The 23,965-nt window shown below is 40.1% G+C and overlaps 2 protein-coding genes across 3 annotated transcripts in view; one reads left to right on the top strand and one right to left on the bottom strand.

The window, feature by feature from the left end:
• Positions 1-23,965, bottom strand: part of Ide (insulin degrading enzyme) — a 79,322-nt gene that overhangs the window by 22,933 nt on the left and 32,424 nt on the right. For both annotated transcript variants that reach the window (XM_042689272.1, XM_042689273.1), the window contains exons 5-14: positions 18,851-18,973; positions 16,894-17,006; positions 15,902-16,064; positions 14,144-14,236; positions 13,621-13,712; positions 12,177-12,257; positions 10,181-10,284; positions 3,599-3,701; positions 2,821-2,943; positions 137-219 (exon numbers count right to left, since the gene is read on the bottom strand). In XM_042689272.1, the coding sequence (XP_042545206.1) occupies positions 137-219; positions 2,821-2,943; positions 3,599-3,701; positions 10,181-10,284; positions 12,177-12,257; positions 13,621-13,712; positions 14,144-14,236; positions 15,902-16,064; positions 16,894-17,006; positions 18,851-18,973 (1,078 nt within the window). The remainder of the gene's footprint in view (positions 1-136; positions 220-2,820; positions 2,944-3,598; positions 3,702-10,180; positions 10,285-12,176; positions 12,258-13,620; positions 13,713-14,143; positions 14,237-15,901; positions 16,065-16,893; positions 17,007-18,850; positions 18,974-23,965) is intronic.
• Positions 23,145-23,671, top strand: LOC122115759 (10 kDa heat shock protein, mitochondrial-like). The gene has a single exon (XM_042689276.1). It carries the CDS (start codon positions 23,244-23,246, stop codon positions 23,550-23,552), a length of 309 nt encoding a protein of 102 aa, XP_042545210.1. The 5' UTR covers positions 23,145-23,243; the 3' UTR covers positions 23,553-23,671.

Genomic DNA, 23,965 nt, shown 5'->3' with positions numbered 1-23,965 from the left:
CCAGCAGCCTTCCACTGACTAGACAAAACCTAACTCCTATTAGTGTTATACACGGATGGCTAAGAAGGACAAAAAAAAAAAAATGAAATGTAATTGTTGACATTTTAAAGATTTATAGCTAGATTTTTTTACATACCTGAAAAATTCAAAGTTGAGGCAAGCCTTCGGCAAGAAAAACTTATCATCTTGCTTGAACCACAGTTTGCTCATAGCCGTATCCTGTGATGGAGAAACAATTTGGTTTGGAAAATTGGGTCACATTCAGGAAGAATTGGAAATCAATTTACTCTTCCAGGAGGAGAATAGAGGCAATAGTTGAAAGTTTGTTCTTGTAGATGTGGTTCCCTGGGTTGAAGCGCAGCGTTGGCAAATAGGAAGCTAACAGAGAGGACTGGCCTCCTGTGGCAGAGAAAAACCCTCTATGTCCCCTGGATTATGGACAGGAGGGTATGGTGGAGGAAGAGGCAGATTGGTGGCCTGATACCAATTGTCCTGTCCTCATCTTTCTGGACACTGTGAGGCACAGGTAGGACTCCTTTGTGGGAGGTGTGGCAGCCAGCCTCCAAGGGGGCCTACATAATCCCTGCCTGCTATGATTCACAATTTTTGGTATTCCCCCTTCTACAACTAGACCAGGTTAAGTCTGCCTAACTGACAGAAGACAGAAGTGCTAGTGTGATACCTGTGAAGTCGAAGTTGAGGCTGCTATCTTGATCACTCACTATCCCTTCTGGATCAAATCTTTGGCAGAAGCCAGCTGCCAGCTCAACTAACACCCGAAAGTCCACCTGGTAGAGAACTAAGGCCTTGTAACAACCACAGAACTGAACTTGGAAAAGAATCATCCAACCCTACCAGCTTTCAGATGACCAAAGCCATGGCTACCAGCCTGACTATACACTCAGAGAATCTGAGCCCAAAGTACCAAACTATGCCACTTCTAGATTTTTAGTCCCAGGGAATTCACACCAAATGTTTGCCATTTAATTTTATTGTTTTAGTGCTTGTGTTTCTAGACTGCAAAATTAAAAAAATAATTTGTTATGTAGTGACTGGAAACAAACACACAAAGAGGAACAAACCAGCCTGCCACCTTGATTCTCACTTCACTCACGTTATATTACAGATACTTACTTGGAGTTACTATAAAATTCTGTCAAGAGATAGAAATGTCTAATTTGCTCCTTAATTTACTCTGAAAAAAGCCTATTTAAAATAAGCAAGCAAGGACTGAAGGTATAACACAGTGGCAGAATGGGTACTTCGCATGCACACACTCCTGGATTCTTCCAACACTAATAAATACAAGTAAGTAGCTAACAAATACTAAGAGAGGTAAACAAGCTATACATAACTTAACATGTAACTCAGTTTAAGTCTTTGTAGAAGAATAAGTAGATAACGTAAAATCTAGTTGCTTGAGCTAAATTAAATCCCACATTCCTCACTGGAAGGGGTGACATTGATCACGATGCAGTGTACTCATAATCCGATTTCTTCAATTAAATCTCCTTCAGATTTCAAATGGACAACAGCTTAACAGTATAAAAAAAAAAAAAAAAATCATGCTAGGCGCTGGTTGCTCACTCCTTTAATTAGCTACTCAGGAGGCTGAGATCTGAGGATCGAGGTTCAAAGCAGCCTGGACAGCAAAGTCCATGAGACTCTTATCTCCAGTTAGCTACCAGAAAACTGGAAGTGGAACTGTGGCTTAAGTGGTAGAGCGCTAGCCTTGAGCTGAAGAGCACAGGGACAATGCCCAGGCTCAAAGTTCAAGCCCCACAACCAACAGAAAAAAAAAAAAATGTTCCTAAACACCAATTCTCATCTTATTAACTTATGAATGTCTGAATGTTGTCATCTAAAGAAGATAATAAAAGATACATGTCAATAATCATGAGTTTTAGTTTGAAAGTTTAGAAAGGAGAATGTTGCTGTAGTAATTTAATCTATTTTTTGACAATTACTACCTATAGTACGAAACAATGTTAAAAGAACAGTCTGGAAAAAAAAAAGAAGAGGAAAATGTCTACTTCTTAGTCACCCATTTCATTGATATAAAATCCCATTAACTTCATCCAGCCCTTGTATCCTAATGAGATTTTTTTTTTAAGTGCAGTAAACTAACAGCTTCCCTTTGAACAAGGTTTCTTTTTATTTTGTGTTGGTGGTGGTGGAGCTTGAACTCTGGGCCTGGGTCCAAGGGAAGGTTTCTTACTGCTAACTTTCATGATGTAGCACACACCTATTTCCTGAGTTTCCAATGGACCTGGATAAAATACTGGATCTTTTGACTCACTTATGGTTACAGTCTAAGCATTTTTTTTTTCCTTACAAAGGAAGCAATTCTCTAGATCCTATGTTGTTAAGTAGTTTCATTTTCTTCCTGAAATATTTTAAACCTAATATTCTTAGAGTCTTTCTGCAAGATTTGTCATATCTAAGGATATGAGACCCCCTAAATCAACAAAATACCAAATACAAGGTATTATCCCACTAGTTTCCCATGCAGTAAATCTACCAAACTAAACCACTGAGGGTGTAGCTTCAGTGCTAATACTTAGTTTCTAAGGCCCGAGCTCAATCCCAGTACTACAAAACAAAAAAAACAAACAGAACTAAACAAGATAAAGCCACAGATTCTGTTCAGGATGGGGGGTGGGGTGGGATGGTTGGTACAAGCCTGTAGAATCAGTTACTTGAGATACTGAAGCAGGAGGATTACCTGATCAAAGGAGTTCAGCGCCATCCTGGACAATACAGTGAGACCCCCCCCAAACAAAAGCAAAACAAATGAAAAATACAGATTCCAAACATTACCTTAATAAGAACAGGGTATGATGTTGCATCTTTTTCTAAGGACAAGATCTCAAAATTTGTAGGAATAAATTCGTTCTTTGTTGGGAGTTTAAATTTTCCATTCAGGTCAGCATTCTGCCATTTCTGGGTGAATAGTAACACACACACACACACAAAAGCAATTAACAGCCTGTTTCAAGAGTTAAAAAAGCGACTTTGGGCTGAGCATATAACCCTAGCACTGTGCTATGAAAGAAAAAGAAATGTGTCTGCTCAATAACAAAAATATGTTAAGGGAATAATATCACCTAACAGTTTTTTCCATCACATGTAATTTCCTGGTGGGTCTCTGTGAAACTTGAGTTTCTCTTGGGGGACCAGAGAAGCATGTGTTCCTCATCTCTCCTTTCCATATCTAAAATGATCAGCATAAGGAATAAACAAGACTGTAGAACATAGAGAAGCTAACTGGCACACTTGAGAATGGTGCTTGCTCCAGCTCTTTCAAGAACAAAATAATCTGTACAGTGATATATTTTCCCAACTCTTAGACAACAAGGTATTTACATAAGAGCCATTGACTATGACTATGCAGTTATTTCCATGTTTGGCCTGCGGCCCAGGCTTAAAAGAGCTTTTTTCCCTTCAGTATTTCTTAGGGCCTGACTCATATCATGAGATCTTCTAGGGACAGTATTTATGGGCCACCCCCATCCAGTCTTAAGTCTGTGAAGCCAGAGAGCTCATGATCTCATAGTTCCTCCCTGATCAGGCTCATTCCCAGATGGAGGAGCCCTACCTTGATCACTTCATCAGGTATAGCTTCTTGCTTGTATTGGGTTCCATACCACTCTTCTGTGCGATCAGTTTTTCCTTCAAAAGATTTAGACACTATTGCAACCCTAGACATATATGGGAAAAGCAAACAGGAACAGCCGGTAAACTCATGATGCATATATAAATTTAAGAATCTGACTCATAAAATGTACATAATATCTAAGAATGTGCTGCACCTATTAAGACAAAGTAGATCCTGTAAAATTTAACCCAAACAGGCAAAAGCCAAAAATAACCGAATAACTATATATGTATGTGTGTATGTATATAGGACATATAATATATAATATATACACATGTGTATATCTGTATGTATAAATGACATAGTAAATATATACACATGTATGCATACATATGTATACTTATGTATGTATATGTGTATATATATTTATTTTTATTTTGATTATAGTTTCTGTTATCCTTTGGTTATATTCCACTATTTTTAGTGTGAAAAAGTGCTTACAGGGGAAATTATACTATTATCTAGTTTAAAAAGAATAGCTAAGGGGGATAAAAAGAATAGTTAGGGAAAAAAAAGGAACAAAACTGTTTAAAAATGGTCTTGATGCTAAGCGCTGATGACTCACCCCTGTAATCCTAGCTACTCAGGAGGCTGAGATCCGAGGATCACAGTTCAAAGCCAGTCTGGTCAGAAAGTCTGAAAAACTCGTGTGTGTGTGTGTGTGTGTGTGTGTGTGTGTGTGTGTGTGTGTGTGTGTGTGTGTGTGTGTGTGTGTGTGTGTGTTGTGGGACCTGAACTATGGGGCCTCCGCACTGTCCCTCAGCTCTTCACCTTGAGGCTAGCACTCTACCACTTGAGCCACAGTACCACTTCTAGCTTTTTCTTTTATGTGGTGCTGAGGAATCAAATCCAGGGCCTCATGCATGCAAGGCAAGCGCTCTACCATTGAGCCACCTTCCCAGCCCTGTGTGAAAGACTCTTATCTCCAATTAACCACCAAAAAGCTGGAAGTCCAGCTGTGGCTTAAGTGGTAGAGTGCTAATCTTGATCACAAAAGCTGAGGGATAATGGCCAGGCCCTCAGTTCAAGCCCTTGGACAAAAAGAAAAAAGAAAAAGAAAAATGTAGAAAATGACCTTTCCTTTTCATACTAAGACTTAATAAGAAAAGGAACCAATAGGCTAAAATAACTGCAGACTGTTGCCTTTAAGTCAAGATGTACTGTCCATATACATTGACATGTTGAGTTAAAACCTCTTTGTACAGTTACTTAAAGATTAAAAAAAGAATTAGTGGAAAGGGCAAAGGCTTGCATCAGTATCTTGAACTCTGGAGGTACTCTGATTCACTTTGATATCCTGCCAAAAATCACAGGTAAGATCTAAATTAGACAAGGTCATTTAGCGTCTCTGAGCTTTAGTTTCATTACTTTTTAAATAGAAATTCAAATTAAACGAACTCTTCTTCCGTTAGTAGAGTTGGGGTTTTTTTGGAGGTGAGGATCAAATTCAAAGCCTTGCCCATGCTATTTTATTAATGGGCCACAATCTCCACTCCTCAAATTAGATTTTTTTTTTTTTTTTTGGTCCGTGGGGTTTAAACTCTGGGCTTGGGCGCTGTCCCTGTGCTATTCAGCTCAAGGCAAGCACTCTACTGCTTGAGCCACAGAGCCACTTCTGGTTTTCTAGCGGTTTATTGGAGATAAGAGTCTTACTGACTTTCTTGCCCAGGCTGGCTTTGAACCGTGATCCTCAGATCTCAGCCTCCTGAGTAACTAGGATTACAGGCATGAGCCACCAGCACCTGACTTCAAATTAGATTTTTAAAACACAAACAAAAGGGGAAAAGGTCTAAAAAGGTCCTCTCAGACAAAGAGTAGAAAAAAAAAGAGAGAAAAAAATCCCCAACAATCCAAAACTATTAATGAGACTCAAAATCAAATATGTTTTATTCTGAAACCCAGGATAGGTAAATGAACCAAGTGACTCAAATGAAATCCCACTTCTAAGCACCAATGAGTCACATTCCCTGATGCTTGGGCAACAACAAAGTCTAACAGAATCACTATTCATCATTCTTTAGAAATGCTCAAGGGTATGAGAAGAGACAGAAGACTAGAGCAAATGCTTAATTTGCAAATACAGAAAAAAGTGGAACCTGAACATTATAGCCATCGGCTTAAACACTAACCGGACACAATTCCACAGTCAAGAATGTAGAATCGGGGCTGGGAAAGTGGCTCAGTGGTAGAGTGCTTGCCTTGCATGCCTGAGGCCCTGGGTTCGATTCCTCAGCACCACATAAGCAAAAAGAAAAAAGCCGGAAGTGGCGCTGTGGCTCAAGTGGTAGAGCGCTAGCCTTGAGCTGAAGAGCTGAGTGACCGCGCCCAGGCCCAGAGTTCAGGCCCCATGACCAGACCCCAAAAAAAAGAAAAAGGAAAAAAAAAGAATGTAGAATCAAACTGAATGCCAGTGGCTCATGCCTGTAATCCTAGCTACTCAAGAAGCTGATAGCAAAGGATTAAAGTGTGACTTCAGCACAGCCAGGAAAATCCATGAGACACTTATCTCCAATTAACCACCAAAAAGCTGAAAGTAGAACTGCAAAATACACACACACACACACACACACACACACACACACACACACACACACACACACAGAGTCAAGCTAAGAGAAAAGAGAAATGGAGATATCAGAGATCTGCTGCGACAGGGTACCAGTCTTTAGATACTTATTAAGTATGGGATGAATAAATAGTATTGATGGGGCTAAAATGCAGGTTTTAATACAGTTCTGTTAAAAGATTAGATAGACCCTTGCTAGTTTATATGTTCGTGTGTGTGCGTATTTTTTTGTATGTATGTGATATATATCTCTGAGCTTTATACACTCAAGGCTAGTGCTCAAGTGGTACTGGAGCCACAGCTCCACTTGTGATTAATTGGAGATAAGAGTCTCATTGGCTTTCCTGCCTGGGCTGGCTTTGAACCATGATCCTTAGATCTCAAGACTCCTGAGTAGCTAGGATTACAGGATTGAGCCTCTGGCATACAGCTAGTCCTTCCACAAGCTGGGCGCCGGTGGCTCAAGCCTGTAATCCTAGCTGCTCAGGAGACTGAGATTTGAGGATCAGTTATAAGCCAGCCCAGGCAGGAAAGTCCATGAGAATCCTTTTTTTTTTTTTTTTTTTTTGGGGGGGGGGTCCGGTTGTGGGGCCTGAACTCTGGGCCTGGGCGTTGTCCCTCAGCTCTTCAGCTCAAGGCTAGCGCTCTACCACTTGAGCCACAGCGCCACTTCCAGCTTTTTTCTTTTTGCTTATGTGGTGCTGAGGAATCGAACCCAGGGCCTCAGGCATGCAAGGCAAGTACTCTACCACTGAGCCACCTTCCCAGCTCCATCCATGAGAATCTTATCTCCAATTCACCACCGAAAACTGAAAGTGTCACTGTGGTTCAAGTGGTAGAGCACTAGTCTTGAGCTGAAGAGCTAAGGGACAGTGCCCAAGCCCAGAGTTGAAGCCCCATACTGACTCAATAAATAAATAAATAGGGCTACATATGGGCTAAGTGCCATGGGTCATGACTGTAATCTTAGTTACTTGGAAGGTATAAGAGATTCACAAGAGACCAGGGCCAGCGAAAGTTCACAAGATCCCATCTCAACGAATAAGCAAGGTTTGGTGATGGTAGTATGGCCTGTCATTCTAGCTACCAGAAAGGTATGAAGAGGAGGATCACAGTCCAGGTTAATCATGTCAAAACTTGAGACTCCATTTGCGGGGGTGGGGAAGCTGAGGACATGGCTCCAGTGGTAAGAGTGCTTGCCTAGCAAGATCAAGGTCTTGAGTTTGAATTCCTAGCACTATATTAATCAATTAATCTTAATTAATTAGTGCTGCAAATAAGCTTGTTAGGTTTACCCCAATTTGAAAGAATTAATAGGGCTGGGAAGGTGGCCCAGTGGTAGAGTGCTTGTCTTGCATGCATGAGGCCCTGGGTTCGATTCCTCAGCACCACATAAGCAAAAAGAAAAAAGCCAGAAGTGGTGCTGTGGCTCAAGTGGTAGAGCGCTAGCCTTGAGCTGAAGAGCTGAGGGACAGCGCCCAGGTCCAGAGTTCAGGCCCCATGACCGGACCCAAAAAAAAAAAAAAAAAAAGAATTAATAAGTCCAAAGGTAGATATTATGAGGAATCTGTTCTGAATTACCTACAGCAAAAATCAGTTAATCAAGATTAAGAAAAGGATAGGAGCTGGGCCTCGGTGGCTCAGCCCAGGCAGAAAAGTCTATGAGACTCTGATCTCCAGTAAGTCACCAGAAAACCGGAAGTGGCGCTGTGGCTCAAGTGGTAGGGCTGAAGAGCTCAGGGACAGTGCTCAGGCCCAGAGTTCAAGTCCAATGAGGGACCAAAAAAAAAAAAAAAAATAGAGAGTGCCATGGCTCAACTCTCTGTGGAGGACCCAAAGATCTTCTGCACAAGAGGCTAAAAAGGCCTAGGACTGGAGAAGAAAAGTTCCTGGAACTAGTACATATGACTAGTAGGATTATGTAGTAGGGATGTTTAAACAGGCTTTATGTAAAGAAGCTGTGCCTTTACCTAAATGTTTTATGAGAATGGATATTATGTATGCCTGATGACCACTTTTCCTTCTCTGGTATTTCAAACAGAAAGCTGAGTTAATGGGACAAGCTGACATAGTGCAAAACTGAAACCAGAGGGCAGGTACAGACACACTCTTTGATAAACATATGTAGCATACACAGTTTAGGGCAAAAAGTGATAAGCACTTCCCAGGGACAACAATTGGGACTTTGGACTAGAATGCTTCAACTTGAAAGGTGTTTACTACTTTGCTATGAGATGTGAACTGAGAGTACTTCAATAACAAAGGAAACAAAACAATCCTGATGCCTGAAATAACTACCATGTGTATCAGAGAAATGCAGTGATCCAGTCACCTAACGTGGAAGTTACTTTCCAGAGAACCCCGTGATAGGTGATAATCCATGAAGTAGTAGCATTAGATAGCTGTCCCATGCTATACCGTGGTTCGCTTACTGCTACTTCGCAGATTTTCACCTATTGCGGGGGTGTCTGGGACGTAACTCCTGTGATAGGTGAGGGATCATTATTTTTAAAAGAACCCCTCAATGCAGTGAAGCCACAGTAAGTGCACTGCGATATAGCAAGGGATGACTACTTTTAACAGAAGAAGGGCCCATGTCCAAAAGGGTTCCATAATGAAGTGGAAAAGGTTCAAACAGACCACATTGCCTGAAGAATACAAGGAGAAGATACAAGCAAAAAGCCCTTCCTAGGACTGACTCAGACTCAAACTGCCTAAGAAGCAGCTAGAGTCCACCACTCAGACAGGGCCCTATAAACAAGTTTCAACTGACCAATGAGCTTTTGGTACTCTCTCTCTCTCTCTCTCTATATATATATACATATATAGGTACATATATATACATATGAATGAATATTTATATAGTAAGTATGAAACCAAAGCATTTTATTAGAACTTAGAGATTCTCAGTTTGATAACCACTCATTCAAGCATCCTAACAATCAATTTATTTATCTAAATTGCAGCTCCAGGCATAGAGAGCATCAGAGCTGTTCAGAATTAGAAGAAGACCCTGCTATGTTCATCTTGTTTTAAGGTGAGGAAAAATTCCTAGCCACCTGATAGATAAAACCTGTTGCTGAGGTGAGTACAGGGGTACAGATTTGTTTGTTATTCATGTTGTTTCTTTCTTTCTTTCTTTCTTTTTTTTGCCAGTCCTGGAGCTTGAACTCAGGGCCTGGGCACTGTCCATGAGCTTCTCTCTTTGCTCAAGGCTAGCACTCTACCACTTGAGCCATAGCACCACTTCTGGCTTTTTCATTTTATGTGGTACTAAGAAATTGAACCCAGAGCTTCATGCATGCTAGGCAAGCACTCTACCACTAAGTGACATTCCTAGACCTGTATTCATGTTATTTCTATCACTTGACTTTTGAGAGAAGATGAGGATAAAGAAATATAGATAAAAAGATGAGTTGAGGCTGGGAATGTGGCCTAGCATGCATGAAGTCCTGGGTTTGATTTCTCGGTACCACATAAACAGAAAAAGCCGGAAATGTGCTGTGGCTCAAGTGGTTGAGTGCTAGCCTTGAGCAAAAGAAGGACTGGCAAAAAAAAAAAGCATGTATTGGCTGATGAAGCTTGGGGTTAGTTCATTGCACTATTCTCTACCTGTGTAATCTTACTTGATTAAAAAAAATTGAGGGCTGGGAAGTTGGCTCAGTGGTAGAGCGCTTGCCTTGCATGCCTGAGGCCCTGGGTTCGATTCCTCAGCACCACATAAGCAAAAAGAAAAAAGCCGGAAGTGGCGCTGTGGCTCAAGTGGTAGAGCGCTAGCCTTGAGCTGAAGAGCTGAGGGACAGCGCTCAAGCCCAGAGTTCAGGCCCCACGACTGGACTATAAAAAAATTAATTAAAAAAAAATTGAAAGCATTTTATTTACAACTTCAATTTTTCAGATTTTGATCATGACCAAAAAAGTTGAGTCTGTAACAGTAAAATGTGTAGGTGACTCACCGAACGTTTTCTGGTCTGAGTTTATCAAGAACCATCTCTATTAAGTCAGGTCTAAATTCTTCCAGCAAATATTCAGCTACAAGAACTTCTTCTAAGGGGTAATACTTTGAGAAAGGAAAACACAAGTAAAAGTTACAAGGCAAGCAAAGGATTTATTTATTAAAACACACAGATCTGTAATATTACATTTGACTACATTGGAAACTTTCTGTAGCCCCTCTTCTATCTTCTTCCCTCTCCTATCACATGCGCTTTAAAAAATTATATTTTAAGGCTGGGCACCAGTGGCTCATGCCTGTAAGCCTAGCTATTCAGGAGGCTAAAATCTGAGGATTGCTGTTCAAAGCCAGCCCTGCCACAAAAGTTCATGAGACTCTTATCTCCAATAAATAACTCAGAAAACCAGAAGTGGAATGTTGGCTCAAGTGGTAGTGTGCTAGCCTTGAGCTGAAGAGCTCAGGGACAGTACCAAGGTCCAGAGTTCAAACCCCATAACCGATAAATATATACTTTTTATTTTTTTTATTTTTTTATTTTTTATTTTTGGGTCTAGTCGTGGGGCCTGAACTCTGGGCCTGGGTGCTGTCCCTCAGCTCTTCAGCTCAAGGTTAGCGCTCTACCACTTGAGCCACAGCGCCACTTCCGGCTTTTTTCTTATGTGGTGCTGAGGAATTGAACCCAGGGCCTCAGGTATGCAAGGGAAGCGCTCTACCACTGAGCCACCTTCCCAGCCCCACTTTTTATTATCTTTAAGTAATTGTACAATGAAGTTACATTTCAACATGTCAGTTTATAAATACAACGCATCTCAATAAATGTCACTCTTATTTTTTTTTCAGTGTTGGGGATTGAACTCAGGACTTTATATATACTAGGCACATGTTCTTCCCCTGATCTACCCAGCCCAGTCCAGCTTGTGTGATGATTCTACTAATCTCCAAATAAACTGACATTATATACAGCAAAGTCACATTTTTTTTCCAAGAAAAAAATGAAAGTAATACTCTTGATAAAACTGATCCCTTGTTAAGCCTGCTGCAAGTGGCTCAAGCCTGTAATCCTAGCTACTCAGGATGCTGAGATTTGATGATCATGGCTCAAAGTCAGCCTGGGCAGTTAAATCCGTAAGACTCTTATCTCCAATAAACTACCAAAAAGTCAGAAGTAGAGTTGTGGCTCAAGTGGCTCAGTGCTAGTCTTGAGAAAATAAGTTCTGGTACAGTGCCCAGGGCCTGAGTTCAAGCTCCAAGACTGGCAAAAACAAAACACCCATAAAATTGATTCCAGCAAAATTGAACAAATTTGACAGCAAAATACTAACATATATAGTATTTTTTAACACAAATCACTTCTTTTGCCTTTTGTTTTGGGGTGGGATTTGTTTTGGTTTTGGGGTTTTTTTTTTTGGTTGTTGTTTTTCTGCATTTTTTTGAGTCAGGGTCTTACTAGAAAGCCCAGGCTGGCCTCAGACTTAGAATCATTCTGCCTCAGCCTCCCAGTACTAGGAATATAGAAATGTACTTATCACACTCAGCCTCATACATCTGTATAAGTAGACTTTCCTCATAGATTTAGATTTCTATGAGTGAAATCATACCTTTTACATCCTTCTTTTTTTTTTTTTTTTTGGTTGGTCATGGGTCTTGAACTTGGGTAGGATACTATAATAGTAGTCTATTCAAGAAATGAAAGCTATTCAAACTAAAGTAGTAACTAAATAAATGGAGAAACAGAGATGACCTAAAGCTTTCACAGAGGCAATACATGGTATGTGGTAGAACTGAAAGCCCATAAGTAAAATACCTGTATAATGAAAATATTACAGATGATGATTTTTAGGATGCTGAAAGTTAAGAGTTTAAACATGTCTTGTCATCAGTTTGTCCAGCTGCTTCAAGCCCATAGTTTTATATCACAACATCAACTTTCATAAGCAACATATGCAGGATCCGACATATTCTATGCACCAAGATAAACAGTAAACAAGATAACTTACATGCAATATTCCTGCAATCTTAGATGTGTAGCCCCGTGGCCTCTCTTTGTCTTTAAACCTAAAAGCAACAGCTTTCAAGTCCTAAAATAGAAGTCAATCCACTTAGATATAGCTAACTACTATTTAGAAATATTAAGTTTTAATGTCTCATTTAAATTATAAACTTTATACTTCAAGTTTAACTTTATCACAGTTTCTGGGGGAAAAGGTGGCTATGCTTGATTAGGAATAGACAGACATGCAAAGAAAATTTTTTAAAGTGTAAAAACTAATCAACCTACACTTAAAATCAAAATAAAACTGATAAACAAATTTGAGTCGAAATAACAAATACAGAATAGTATTGTACAGACTAAATTATTGAAAGAATTAGAAAGGTGAAATCCAACAGTTCTACATAGGTATTGGTGATTTGTTCAGAGAAGAAATTACTGTCCTAATTTCCACAAGCAGAGACTGTATCTTTAGATTTTGATCTAAAAAGGATACTTCTCAACCAAAAATATATTTCAGAATCTTGATAGGTCTTAAATTATCAAACATATATATATTGATATGTCTATATATGTCTATATATTTCAGAATCTTCATAGGTCTTATGTATTAAAAAAAACTGTTCTGAGGAAGTGGAGATGTGGCTCCAGTGGCACAGCACCAGCCTTGAGTGAAAAAGCCAAGCAAGAACACAGGCCCTGAGTTCAAGTTCCAGTACTGGCACACACACACACATTATTATTATTAATTTAAAATAAATAAAAATCTTCCTAAAAGAAGTCTTAAAAAATTTGGAAAGCAAACATTTTCTTTTATACATTAAGAAAAAAAGACACCTAGGCTTTTCCATATAATACATTTAACAATAAAACCACTTTCAAGAACTTAATTATAGTTGGGCACAGGGCACACAACTGGAATCTCAGCACTTAGGAGGCTGAAACAGAAATATTGTGAGTTCAAAGCCATTCTAAGCTACATAGCAAGCAAGATTTTGTCTCAAAAATAAATAAATAAGAAAAAAAAAAGAATGCAACCATACACAAAACAGTTCACTATTTCTTTGAAGTTCACTCTAGGTTTTTTTATTGCCAGATCTGAAAATGACAGACTTCATGTAGCTTCAGTCAAGGAGTAACATAAGCCCTAAAAAAATACCAGCTTAACAAACTGTTAGCTTTCTTCTAAGGGGCAGAAAAGCAATCCACTTTTTCCTCCAAAAAAAAAAAAACTACAAGAAATCTTAAACCCCTAGTTGTGCTCCAAGTAGCAAATCAAACTAGGGCAATCAAGTCTTGCCTAATACTAAATATGCATTGCAAAATTTTAGACATTAATTAGGAAAAAAAAACTTCAAAATTTTAACTGGGCCTTAGATTTAAATTAATTCACATAGATTTGCTTTTGAAAAATAGACTCCTTAAGGAAAATTTTGGTGAAACAAAAGTACCTTGCACTCTTGGAAAACCCATTCTTGAGGTCCTTCTGCACGTAACTTCTGAATGTATTGAAACATGTGCAAAATTATATCTTCAACATGTACTGGAAAAAAGGGGCACACTTAAAAACCATTCAGTCCTTGCATCCTTCAAAGCAGTGAGCTCACTCCTAAAGTACAGTCAGGTAAGTGGAAGATGGTCCTTATTAGAAAATGGAGTCCTCACCTTTTTGAGTCTGGATTTAGATGCACCCCGCATGGCCCTGAGGGCTCAGGGATATTTGGGCAGTAAATGAGCAAATGGAGAGCCAAGCACACATTTTACAAGTACAACATAATGAGCAATTAATTAAGGAAGGGGGAGGATCATCCACAAAACAAAGGCCAAGTACAAATGAAATACAATGGATAAAGTATATAAATTAAAGTATCTACAGCTCTTCAACACAAAACAGATCCACAGCAAAAAAAAATTAAAAAGAATAAATCAGAGGAAGTAAATTATCATTCAAAAGGAAAGTCAATCAATACTTACATAATCCTTCCTCAGTTAGGTCCACATTAATGATAAAAAACATAAAACCTCGAGCTCCTTCTTTCTGTCCACCGACCAGGGTATTTACCCAGCCTGAATCATTAAAAAAAAATCAACAGGGTTAAATGTGGGCTTCTTCCTAAAAAGGGATTTTTGTTTTCTTTTTTTTTTTTTTTTGGTCAGTAATGTGGTTTGAACATGGGGCCTGAACGCTATTCTTGAGTTCTTTTTGCTCAAGACCCATGCTTAACCACTTTGAGTTCCAGGTCCACTTCTGGTTTTCTGGATGCTTAATTAGAAATAAGAGTCTCATAGACTTCCTTGCCCTGGCTGGGCTTTGAACAGTGTCTTTGAGTAGCCATGATTACAGGCATGAGCCACTAGCACCTGGTAACAAGGGATTTCTTAAAATTCACAGGATATGTTCTAAGCAATTAGAATGGATCTCTTATATGAGAGGAGTGGGAGAGGGAGGGAGAGAAAGTAAAAGAGAGAGGAAAGCAGTTTCAGACTAAAGGATTTAGAGGGAGGAAGTTTTCCTGATGACTCCTCAAATCAGTTCACAGCTAGGGCAGACTACTAAACTTAAATACTATGTAAAAACAAAGACTGAGCTGGATGGGGCTTTGGAAATAATCCGTTGTCTACATCCTGCATCAAATATTGATTTGAGGGCTGGGATGGTGGCTCAGAGGTAGAATACTTGCTTTGCATGCATGAGGCCCTGGGTTCAATTCCTCAGCACCACATAAGCAGAAAAAGCCAGAAGTGGTGCTGTGGCCCAAGTGGTAGAGCGCTAGCTAGCCTTGAGCTGAAGAGCTATGGGACAGTGCCCGGGCCCAGACTTCAAGCCCCACAACCGACAAAAAAATAAATAAAAACAACGATTTGATGAATCAGAGCAGATGTTTTGCAGAGATAATATAGAATATCTACTGTAGGCTTTTCCTTTAACAATGTACTTATTTAAAAACATGGCAGAGGGGCTAGGAAGGTGGCTCAGTGGTAGAGCGCTTGCCTTGCATGCCTGAGGCCCTGGGTTCGATTCCCCAGCACCACATAAGCAAAAAGAAAAAAAGCCGGAAGTGGCGCTGTGGCTCAAGTGGTAGAGCGCTAGCCTTGAGCTGAAGAGCTGGAGGACAGCGCCCAGGCCCAGAGTTCAGGCCCCACGACCAGACAAAAAAAATAAAAAATTAAAAATAAAAACATGGCAGGGTTGAGTGCCAGTGGTTCAGGCCTATAATCCTAGCTACTCAGGAGACTGAGACCTGGAGAATCAAGGATCAAACAAGTCTGGGCAAAAAAGTCTGGGAGACTCTGTTTCCCATTAGCCAGCAAAATGCTAGACTGCAAGCAAAGCTCAATGGTAGAGTACTAGCTGTGAGTAAGATAGTCCAGTGAGAGCTTGAGACCCTTAGTTCAAGCATTGGCACAGACACTAAAATAAAATAAAACTAAATAAACAGACAAATAGCAAGGAATGAAGCTCAATGGGAGGGCACTTGCCGTGTCTAGGCAGCATGCACAAGTTCTAGGTTCCAGCCAATAAGCATAATGCCATCTTTTGAAATATCTAAACTTTACCATTCAGTTCTGAAGGGTAAAACAGATTATGGGAAAAAAAAAAAAAAAGAAAAGCATACTAACAATCATCATTCAATCCACTACCCTAAAACATATATTCCTTCTCAGGAAGGAGAAAATGAAACCAGTGTCAACAATATGGACTCTACAGAAGATGCTTCCCAACACACTTACCCTTTGATTTCAGTTCTGATAACAGACTTCCTGGACCTTCATGCCCAATCAGATGACCAAGATAATGCCCAGGGTTTGATTTGTAGTATTTCTGAAGGTCGGGTATGGGAAATGTCACGTAAAGATTCCTAATATCCTTAATAGGCACTATTTTATAAAGTTGCTGGGGGGAAAAAAAAAATCACAAAAGATTTGCAATGTATAATTTCACTGGATAAAATACTTATAGGCTACAAAGGAGGAGGCAACAATGCTTGTTCAGAAATGTACTCATGGGCTGGGAAGGTGGCTCAGTGGTAGAGCGCTTGCCTTGCATGCCTGAGGCCCTGGGTTCGATTCCTCAGCACTACATAAGCAAAAAAAGAAAAAAGCCGGAAGTGGCGCTGTGGCTCAAGAGGTAGAGCACTAGCCTTGAGCTGAAGAGCTGAGGGACAGCTCCCAGGCCCAGAATTCAGGCCCCATGACTGGATCCAAAAAAAAAAGAAAGAAATGTACTCATTATCTTGCCCGTGTAATTGTAACCCCATTGTATGGTATTTTCACAATAAAAAAGAAAAAATTACTGAAAAAAAAAAGGAAAAAAAAATTATAGGCTATGAAGAATACTGATTTCATTATATCAATTACCAGACCACAAAGCATTCAATGAATCAGGTTCCCAATCAGCTGAAATCTTACTACAGTGGGCAAGCACTCCATGTTTGTGTCCTGGGCACTGATAGTTTTGGGTGTCTGATAGTTTTGGATGCTTGCCTTCTGGGACCAGATAAGAGCTTCAATAGTTTGCCAAGGCTACAGCTACCAAAACTACTTTTAGTAGGCAAAGATCAGAACATATTGGTATTCTTAGACATAGGGAATTTATTTGATTATCCTGACCAATATGTTCAAACATTTTTAATGTATTTTTACTATCTTTAAATAGTTGCACAAAGGAGTTGCCATTTAACATATTATTATATTTTTAAATATCACAAGTTTAGTGCACTTACCTTAAGATGTTCCTCTTGGAAAGGGTGTTCAGGAAATTCTGGCAATGGGACGTTTTTATTCTCTACTTCAGAAAATAACTTAACCACCAGATTAGTCAAGTCATCTAAAGATTCTGTAAGAAAAGAGACATTGGAAAGAGTATTTCAATAACCATAACATAATGTAAGTAGTATCTAAGGTCTTAAGAACGCCTAAAATATCTCAGCTTTAAAAGGAAAACCTGAGGACTGGGAATATGGCTTCGTGGTATAGTGCTTCCCTGGCGTGCACGTAGCCTTGGGTTAGATTCCTCCCTACCACATAAATAAATACAAAATATTTTAAAAATAAAAATAAATAAAAGGAAAACCTGAGAAGAAAACAAAACAAAACAAAAAACAACCCTGCACCTGATAAAGTAAATCCTATCAATGCATAAATAACTTCTAAAGTCAGATGCCAGTGGTTTAAACTTGTAATCTTGTCACTCAGAAAGCTGTGACCTGAAGATTGAGGCTCAAAGTCAGCTCAGACAGGAAAGTTCCTGAGACTCTAATCTCTAGTTAACCTCCAAAAAGTTGAAAGTGGAGCTGTAGCTCAAGAGATAGAATACCAGCCTTGAGCAAAAAAGCTAAAGGACAGCACAATAAACAAATAAATATCTCTAATTGTTTTCTAAATCCTTTACTTCTAGACATAAGCATATATGTTTTGTGGGGTTTTTAAGATAGTATCTCACTATGGTGCTCAGACTGCCCTCAAACTTGAGATCCTCCTACCTTACTATCCTGAGTGCTAAGATTACAGGTATGTATCAGTAAATTACATCTAGTTATGTATGTTTGGGGCTTGAACTCAGCCTGGGCACTGTCCCTGAACTTTTTTTTTTCTCACTTGAGCCACAATTCTACTTGCAGCTTCTTTTTTTTGGGGGGATCCGGTCGTGGGGCTCGAACTCTGGGCCTGGGCGCTGTCCCTCAACTCTTCAGCTCAAGGCTGGCACTCTACCACTTGAGCCACAGCGCCACTTCTGGCTTTTTTTCTTTTTGCTTATGTGATGCTGAGGAATCAAAGCCAGGGCCCCAGGCATACAAGGCAAGCACTCTACCACTGAGCCGCCTTCCCAGCCCCTCTACTTGCAGCTTCTTTGGTGCTTAATTGGAGATAACAGTCTCACCGACTATACTGCCCAGGCAGGCTTTGATCCATGATCTCAGCCTCCTGTGTGAGCTATCTGTACCCAGCTTATATAAGGATTTTTAAGGATGATGTTGTCCATGTCTGATAGTTCATCAGGAGGACTGTAGCTCAAGGTCAGCCTAGCAAAAAAAATGTTAGCAAGACCCTAATTCAACAAACAAGCCTTGCCTGAGGATTTTATGCCTGTCTGTAACCCCGACTGTGTAGGAGTCATAGATAGAAGGACTACACTTGATATCATAGACATTTTGATTTTGTCTTTTTTTTTTTTTTTTTTTTGGGGGGGGGGGGGGTCCAGTCGTGGGGCCTGAACTCTGGGCCTGGGCACTGTCCCTCAGCTCTTCAGCTCAAGGCTAGTGCTCTACCACTTGAGTCACAGCGCCACTTCCGGCTTTTTTCTTTTTTGCTTATGTGTTGCTGAGGAATCCAACCCAGAGCCTCAGGCATGCAAGGCAAGCGCTCTACCACTGAGCCACCTTACCAGCCCTGTCATTGTTTTTTTATAGTACTATTCGGCCAAATCTGTCATTCTTCACTTTGCTTCCTTTCCTGTCTATGACTTAAAACACAATAATTTCTAAAGCCATCTAAGCTTCTTTTTTGAACAGAATAAGTTAAAAATAAGATTTCCATTGATATATTCACCAGTAAGGAGATCATTCTCCAAAACCCTGGACAGATAAATAGCTCTATCACATCTCCTTCTTCCAATACTTTGAAAAAGTCACAAATGGAAAATATGTATTATTCAACTCTATGAAACTATAGAGTTCTTACCTCGACCCAAGACACAAATAGCCATTAAATTGGATGAATAATAAGTGGAATGGAATTTTAATAGCTCTTGTCTAACATCAATGCCTTCTTGGTTGGGTCGAGTCTCTAGAGTGTATTTGTTACCTGCAAGGAAAGAAAAGCATTTCTTAGAAAAAGCAAATGTGAGGGTTATTTTTTTTTCTTCTTTTCTATTCTTTTAAGTGTGTCTATACCAGGTCTTGAACTCAGGGCATCAAGTTCTCACTCAACTTTTTCACTCATTGCTAGTGCTCTACCACTAAGCCACACCTTTTGTTGGTTAATTGGAGATCAAGAGTCTCTTTGTGCCTGGGCAGACTTCAAACTGTGATCCTCCAGTTCTCAGGGTCCTGAGTAGCTCGGGTTGCAGATATCAGCCCGTGATGCCCAGTCTTCTTTTTTTTTTTCCTCTTTTCATTCTTCTGAGACAGGGGGTCCCTATGTAGCCCAGGTTGGCCTTTAACTCACAATTCTCCTGCCGCTGCCTCCTGAGTTCAATCTGGCATTACAGGAGTATGCCACCATGACTATTATAACTGCCATTTGTGAGTTTATTGCATACATTGCTATAGGATGAAGTTTAACAACGAAGTTCAAACATACATGATAATCAGTCAAATCTTTGAACCTAACCTGGATAAACAGACATCAGAGTAGAGTACAAACTAGTAGGACTTTTCAACTAAAATTTTCTGTAAGGAACTAAAAATGCTTTATGTAAATTATATTTTTTGGGCTGGGCATGATTGACCATTCCTGTAATCCCTGTACTCTAGAGGCTAAGGCAGGGAGACTGAAAGTACAAGGCCAGGCAGGGCTATACAACAAGACAGTATCTTAGCAGACCTGTGTACCTTTACAATAACAAAAACTTTTAAAAAAAAATCCTGAGTTATTATGAGCACTATTAAGACAAAATGAGATTCACATGACCTCCATTCGCACTTAATTTAATTTTCAATTCCCTGTGTGGGCCATAATTAACTGAACAGAGTCACTAAGGGATCATTTTGGAACTTGTCAAGTTACTTGTGGAAAAAGGAAAAAACTGTTCTATTTTGAGCTGAAACATTAAATCTGTGATGTGAATTTTCATGATGTAGGCAGGCAAAAATAGAATACAATGCTATTTTTATAAATCTCAAGTGATATATATATATACAATATTATACTATGAGCTCCCTTATTAAATTTTAATAATTCAATTGGGGTAGAATAATAATGTATGGCAAAGTACAGTAGAACTGTCCAAATTCTATTTTGCAAACAAGACCTTGCAAATTAGGGACTAAAGGATGCGCTTCCCATCATTGATATCACTCAGAAATAGCATCTTGACTAAAACACCTGAAGATCCCAGGAATTATTGGTCCTACTTGCATGACCATGTAGGATTCTCTCTCCTGAACTTTTTCTTTTTTTAAATTACTATCAAGTACATGTACAAAAGGGTTAGTTACAAACCCTTCAGGTGCTGCCCACCTCCCCCCCCAAAAAAAAATCCTCAGGTTAGGAGTACAATGCTTCTTGGTCAATGTCACCCCTTCTTTTGAGAGAATGTGTTCTTTCTGTTATTTACTTATAGTATTTCCTATTCCTTTTTTTTTTTTTTCCTTTGTCAGTTGTGGGGCTTGAACTAGGCCTGGGTGCTGTCCCTCAGCTTTTCAGCTCAAGAGAAGCGCTGTATCACTGAGCCACAGTGCCACTTCTGGTTTTCTGGTGGTTTATTGAAGAGTCTCATGAACTTTCCTGCATGGGTTGGCTTTGAACTGTGATCCTCGATCTCAGCCCCCTGAGTAGCTTAGGATTACAGGCATGAGCCACCAGTGCCCTGCTAGTATTTCCTATTTTTATCACAGCCAATAAACTGGGCTTCAGAGAATATCCCTCTACCGAATTGGAAGTCTATAAAGGTACCAGGTGGCACACTCCAGTCTAAGTGTTGCATAGAACTGAGTCAAGATTCATGACCCATAATGCTTAAACTAACAGATCCATGAAAACAGAAGATATAAGGAGAGTCCCAAAGCAATCATTCATATTCAAACAGCAATAGAAGCAACCTGACAACCAAGATCCCAGGTTTATAAATAATCGTCTTCTTTCTGATTAAAGACCTAGTTTTGTTCCAGATTCACTCTACTCAGGTCTGAGGGGCTCAGGTGCTCTTAAAAAATAGCCAGAATGCCACTCCTCCGAGGCAGAAAAAAGGATGTGTATGTGTGTGTGTGCTGGGGAACTGTCTGACATTCCCTCTTACTAAGGTGAAGGTCAAGCCTTGGTGGTGCCTCCTTTTCTACTATATGAAGATTTCAAACCCTCAGTTACAGAGGGACTTGTCCTCAGAGCTCCACTATTCCTCCACACTACCAAGCTCAGATTCCTATAAGTAAACCATGACTGCACCCAAGTTTAGAGAAATTTGTATTTCTATAGACTATGTGGACATAACAGTATGTGACAGTTAGATCAAAATTAGGTTTTCAGCCCAGGCAGTAAAGTTGTGAAATGCAAAATCAGAAACAGAACAAAATTGTTGATCATTAAAAATGGGGCCAAATATTAAAAGCAGAACCCTTCTGTAGAGAGGGGCTCTAGCCAGCCTAAGCCTTTTCCATCCTTGCTTAAAAAGCAAAAGAACATCTCTCCCTCGCTCAAGTTTACCAAGCTTTAAAGCTTTGCAGTTTACTATAAACTTTGCTGAGGCCACTGACAACCTTGAGGTTTATCACTAGCTGTACTGAGTTGCTGTATTAGTCAGGAGCTTATAATAAAAATCATTTCTGTAAAGAAAATTTCAGTGCATCCCCAACCATGGGAATGAGTTTCCAATGTTTTGGGATTTTAAATATTCTACCCCTATTCAAGGTTACGTTTTGGCTTTTTGTAATTAAGTCATGGTCATGCTGCCCAGCTCAATACTATGTTTTGCCTCTGCTTCGGCAACTCAGGTTATGTATTGCTTCTGTAAATCTGCTTGCTTGCTTTGAAGGTCTTTAAAAGACCTTCATGGGAAAAAGACCTCACTGCATCCTACTACCCAAATAATGGGGTGTGGTCACCATGTGGCCAATAAAGACACCTAGCCTAATTGACTGAGTGTTGGCATGTCTCTCAGGGAAATTGGAATACTACAAAGCTTGTGAGACTCTAATCTCCAATTAACTAGCAAAAAAAACTAAAAATGGAACTATGGTTCAACTGCCAGTCTTGAGCTAAGATACAGTTCCCCAGTCCTGAGTAGCCCTAGTATTAACACAAACAGAGCTTCTGTCCATAGTAACCTGGCCTGCCTAAGTGCAAACAATGTATTGATATCAGCTTCTAAACAGAGGCTCAATCGCACTCGGCGAAAATTCTGAGTGGCTTTTACGAATCACATAGTCCATGTCTAGGACCTGAGTTTAAACCTAGATGTTTTCAGTGTTTCTAATATGTATTGGGAGGAGGAAAACTTTTCAGTTGGGATGAGCCCACAATGGCAGTTCTTCCTCCAAAGCTCCTGTATGAGAAAGAGGAAGAGGTCCACTAGACCACTAGCAGAGAAACATCAGAATTCTGTTTTAACAGTGGAGCCAGAGTCAGGCTTGTTGTAGAGATGATCAGCACATGTGTAACAGATCCTGTAGATGAGTTTACTAAGAACAGGAAGGCTGGCTGAGTATTCTTTTTACAACCCTTCTATATTTTGGTGGAAGTTCTTAGAAAACAGATGAAAAAAAAAGAAAGAAAAAGCAGGAGGCAGCTGAGCAGTGGTGGCTCACACCTGTAATCCTCGCTACTCACAAGGCTGAGATCTGAGGACTGTGGTTTGAAGCCAGTGCAGGCCGGTAAGACTCTTATCAACACTTACCCACCAAAAACATGGAAGTGGAGCTGTGGCTCAAGAGGCACAGTGCCAGCCTTGAATGAGAAAGTTAAGCACAGTGCCCAGGCCTTGATTTCAAGCCATAGTACCGGCACATAAAAAATAAATAAATGATAAAAAGCAGAAGACTCAAGTCTGCCAAACTGATATCAGTAAGCTTTTACCAAAAAAGGGCAGGGCATAGCTCACTTAGTAAAGTATGACAAGTTTTGTGGCCCTGAGTTCAAAATCCAGTGTCCCAAAACAAAATGTAAAAGAAGCATAAGACTAATATGGAACACCCAATACATATTAGGCCAGTTTTAAAGTGCAATTCCAACTTGTGTTTAGAAATGTCAGGGAAATCGCCGCGTGCGCTGGCGTTTCCGCCCTCCCGCGCGCCGAGGGGTGGGAGGGGTGGGGGGCTGCGCGGTGGGCGGCCTTTTCACGTGTCCCCTAGCCCGACTGCGGGTCTCTCCTTGCAGCGTCGGCGTGAGAGCAGAGTCCGAGTGGCCACGGAGAAGAGTCATGGCCGGACAAGCATTTAGGAAGTTCATTCCTCTGTTTGACCGAGTGTTGGTCGAAAGGAGTGCAGCTGAAACTGTAACCAAAGGAGGCATTATGCTTCCAGAAAAGTCTCAAGGAAAAGTATCACAAGCCACAGTAGTGGCTGTGGGATCGGGCTCTAAAGGAAAGGGTGGAGAGATTAAGCCAGTTAGTGTGAAAGTGGGTGCTAAAGTTCTTCTCCCAGAATATGGAGGCACCAAAGTAGTTCTAGATGACAAGGATTATTTCTTATTTAGGGATGGTGACATTCTTGGGAAGTATGTACAGTGAATACATCACTAACATGGCATCCTGTGAAGCTGCCCATTCCATGGAAGTTCTGAGATCTTTCATCATGTAAATAATTTCCATATGTCCCTTTTATAATAAACTGATGGTAACTAAAAAAAAAAAAGAAATGTCAGGGAATGAGAATTCAGACACTTCACAGTAGAGTGTTGCTGGATCATCAGCCATGATAAGAGGCCACTGGCAGTATCCAGTGAACCTGAAGACCAGCATTGTCTCCTATGGGATAACTGTGCTCCTGGACAGTCCCACTCCCACAACTCAGCATCAGAGACATGAACAAGTGTGCTCACAGCAATAGTGTTTCTCTAACAAAGTGGCAAGCAGAGGTATATCCATCTCATAAATATTTCAAATAGCAATAAAAATTAAAACGAGAAGCACACTCAACAACA

Source organism: Dipodomys spectabilis, unplaced genomic scaffold (genome assembly GCF_019054845.1).
Source record: "Dipodomys spectabilis isolate Male_0828 unplaced genomic scaffold, ASM1905484v1 ptg000125l, whole genome shotgun sequence".
Lineage (NCBI taxonomy): Eukaryota > Metazoa > Chordata > Mammalia > Rodentia > Heteromyidae > Dipodomys > Dipodomys spectabilis.
The sequence above is the reverse complement of the archived record's forward strand: the minus strand, read 5'-3'. Positions and strand labels throughout refer to the sequence as shown.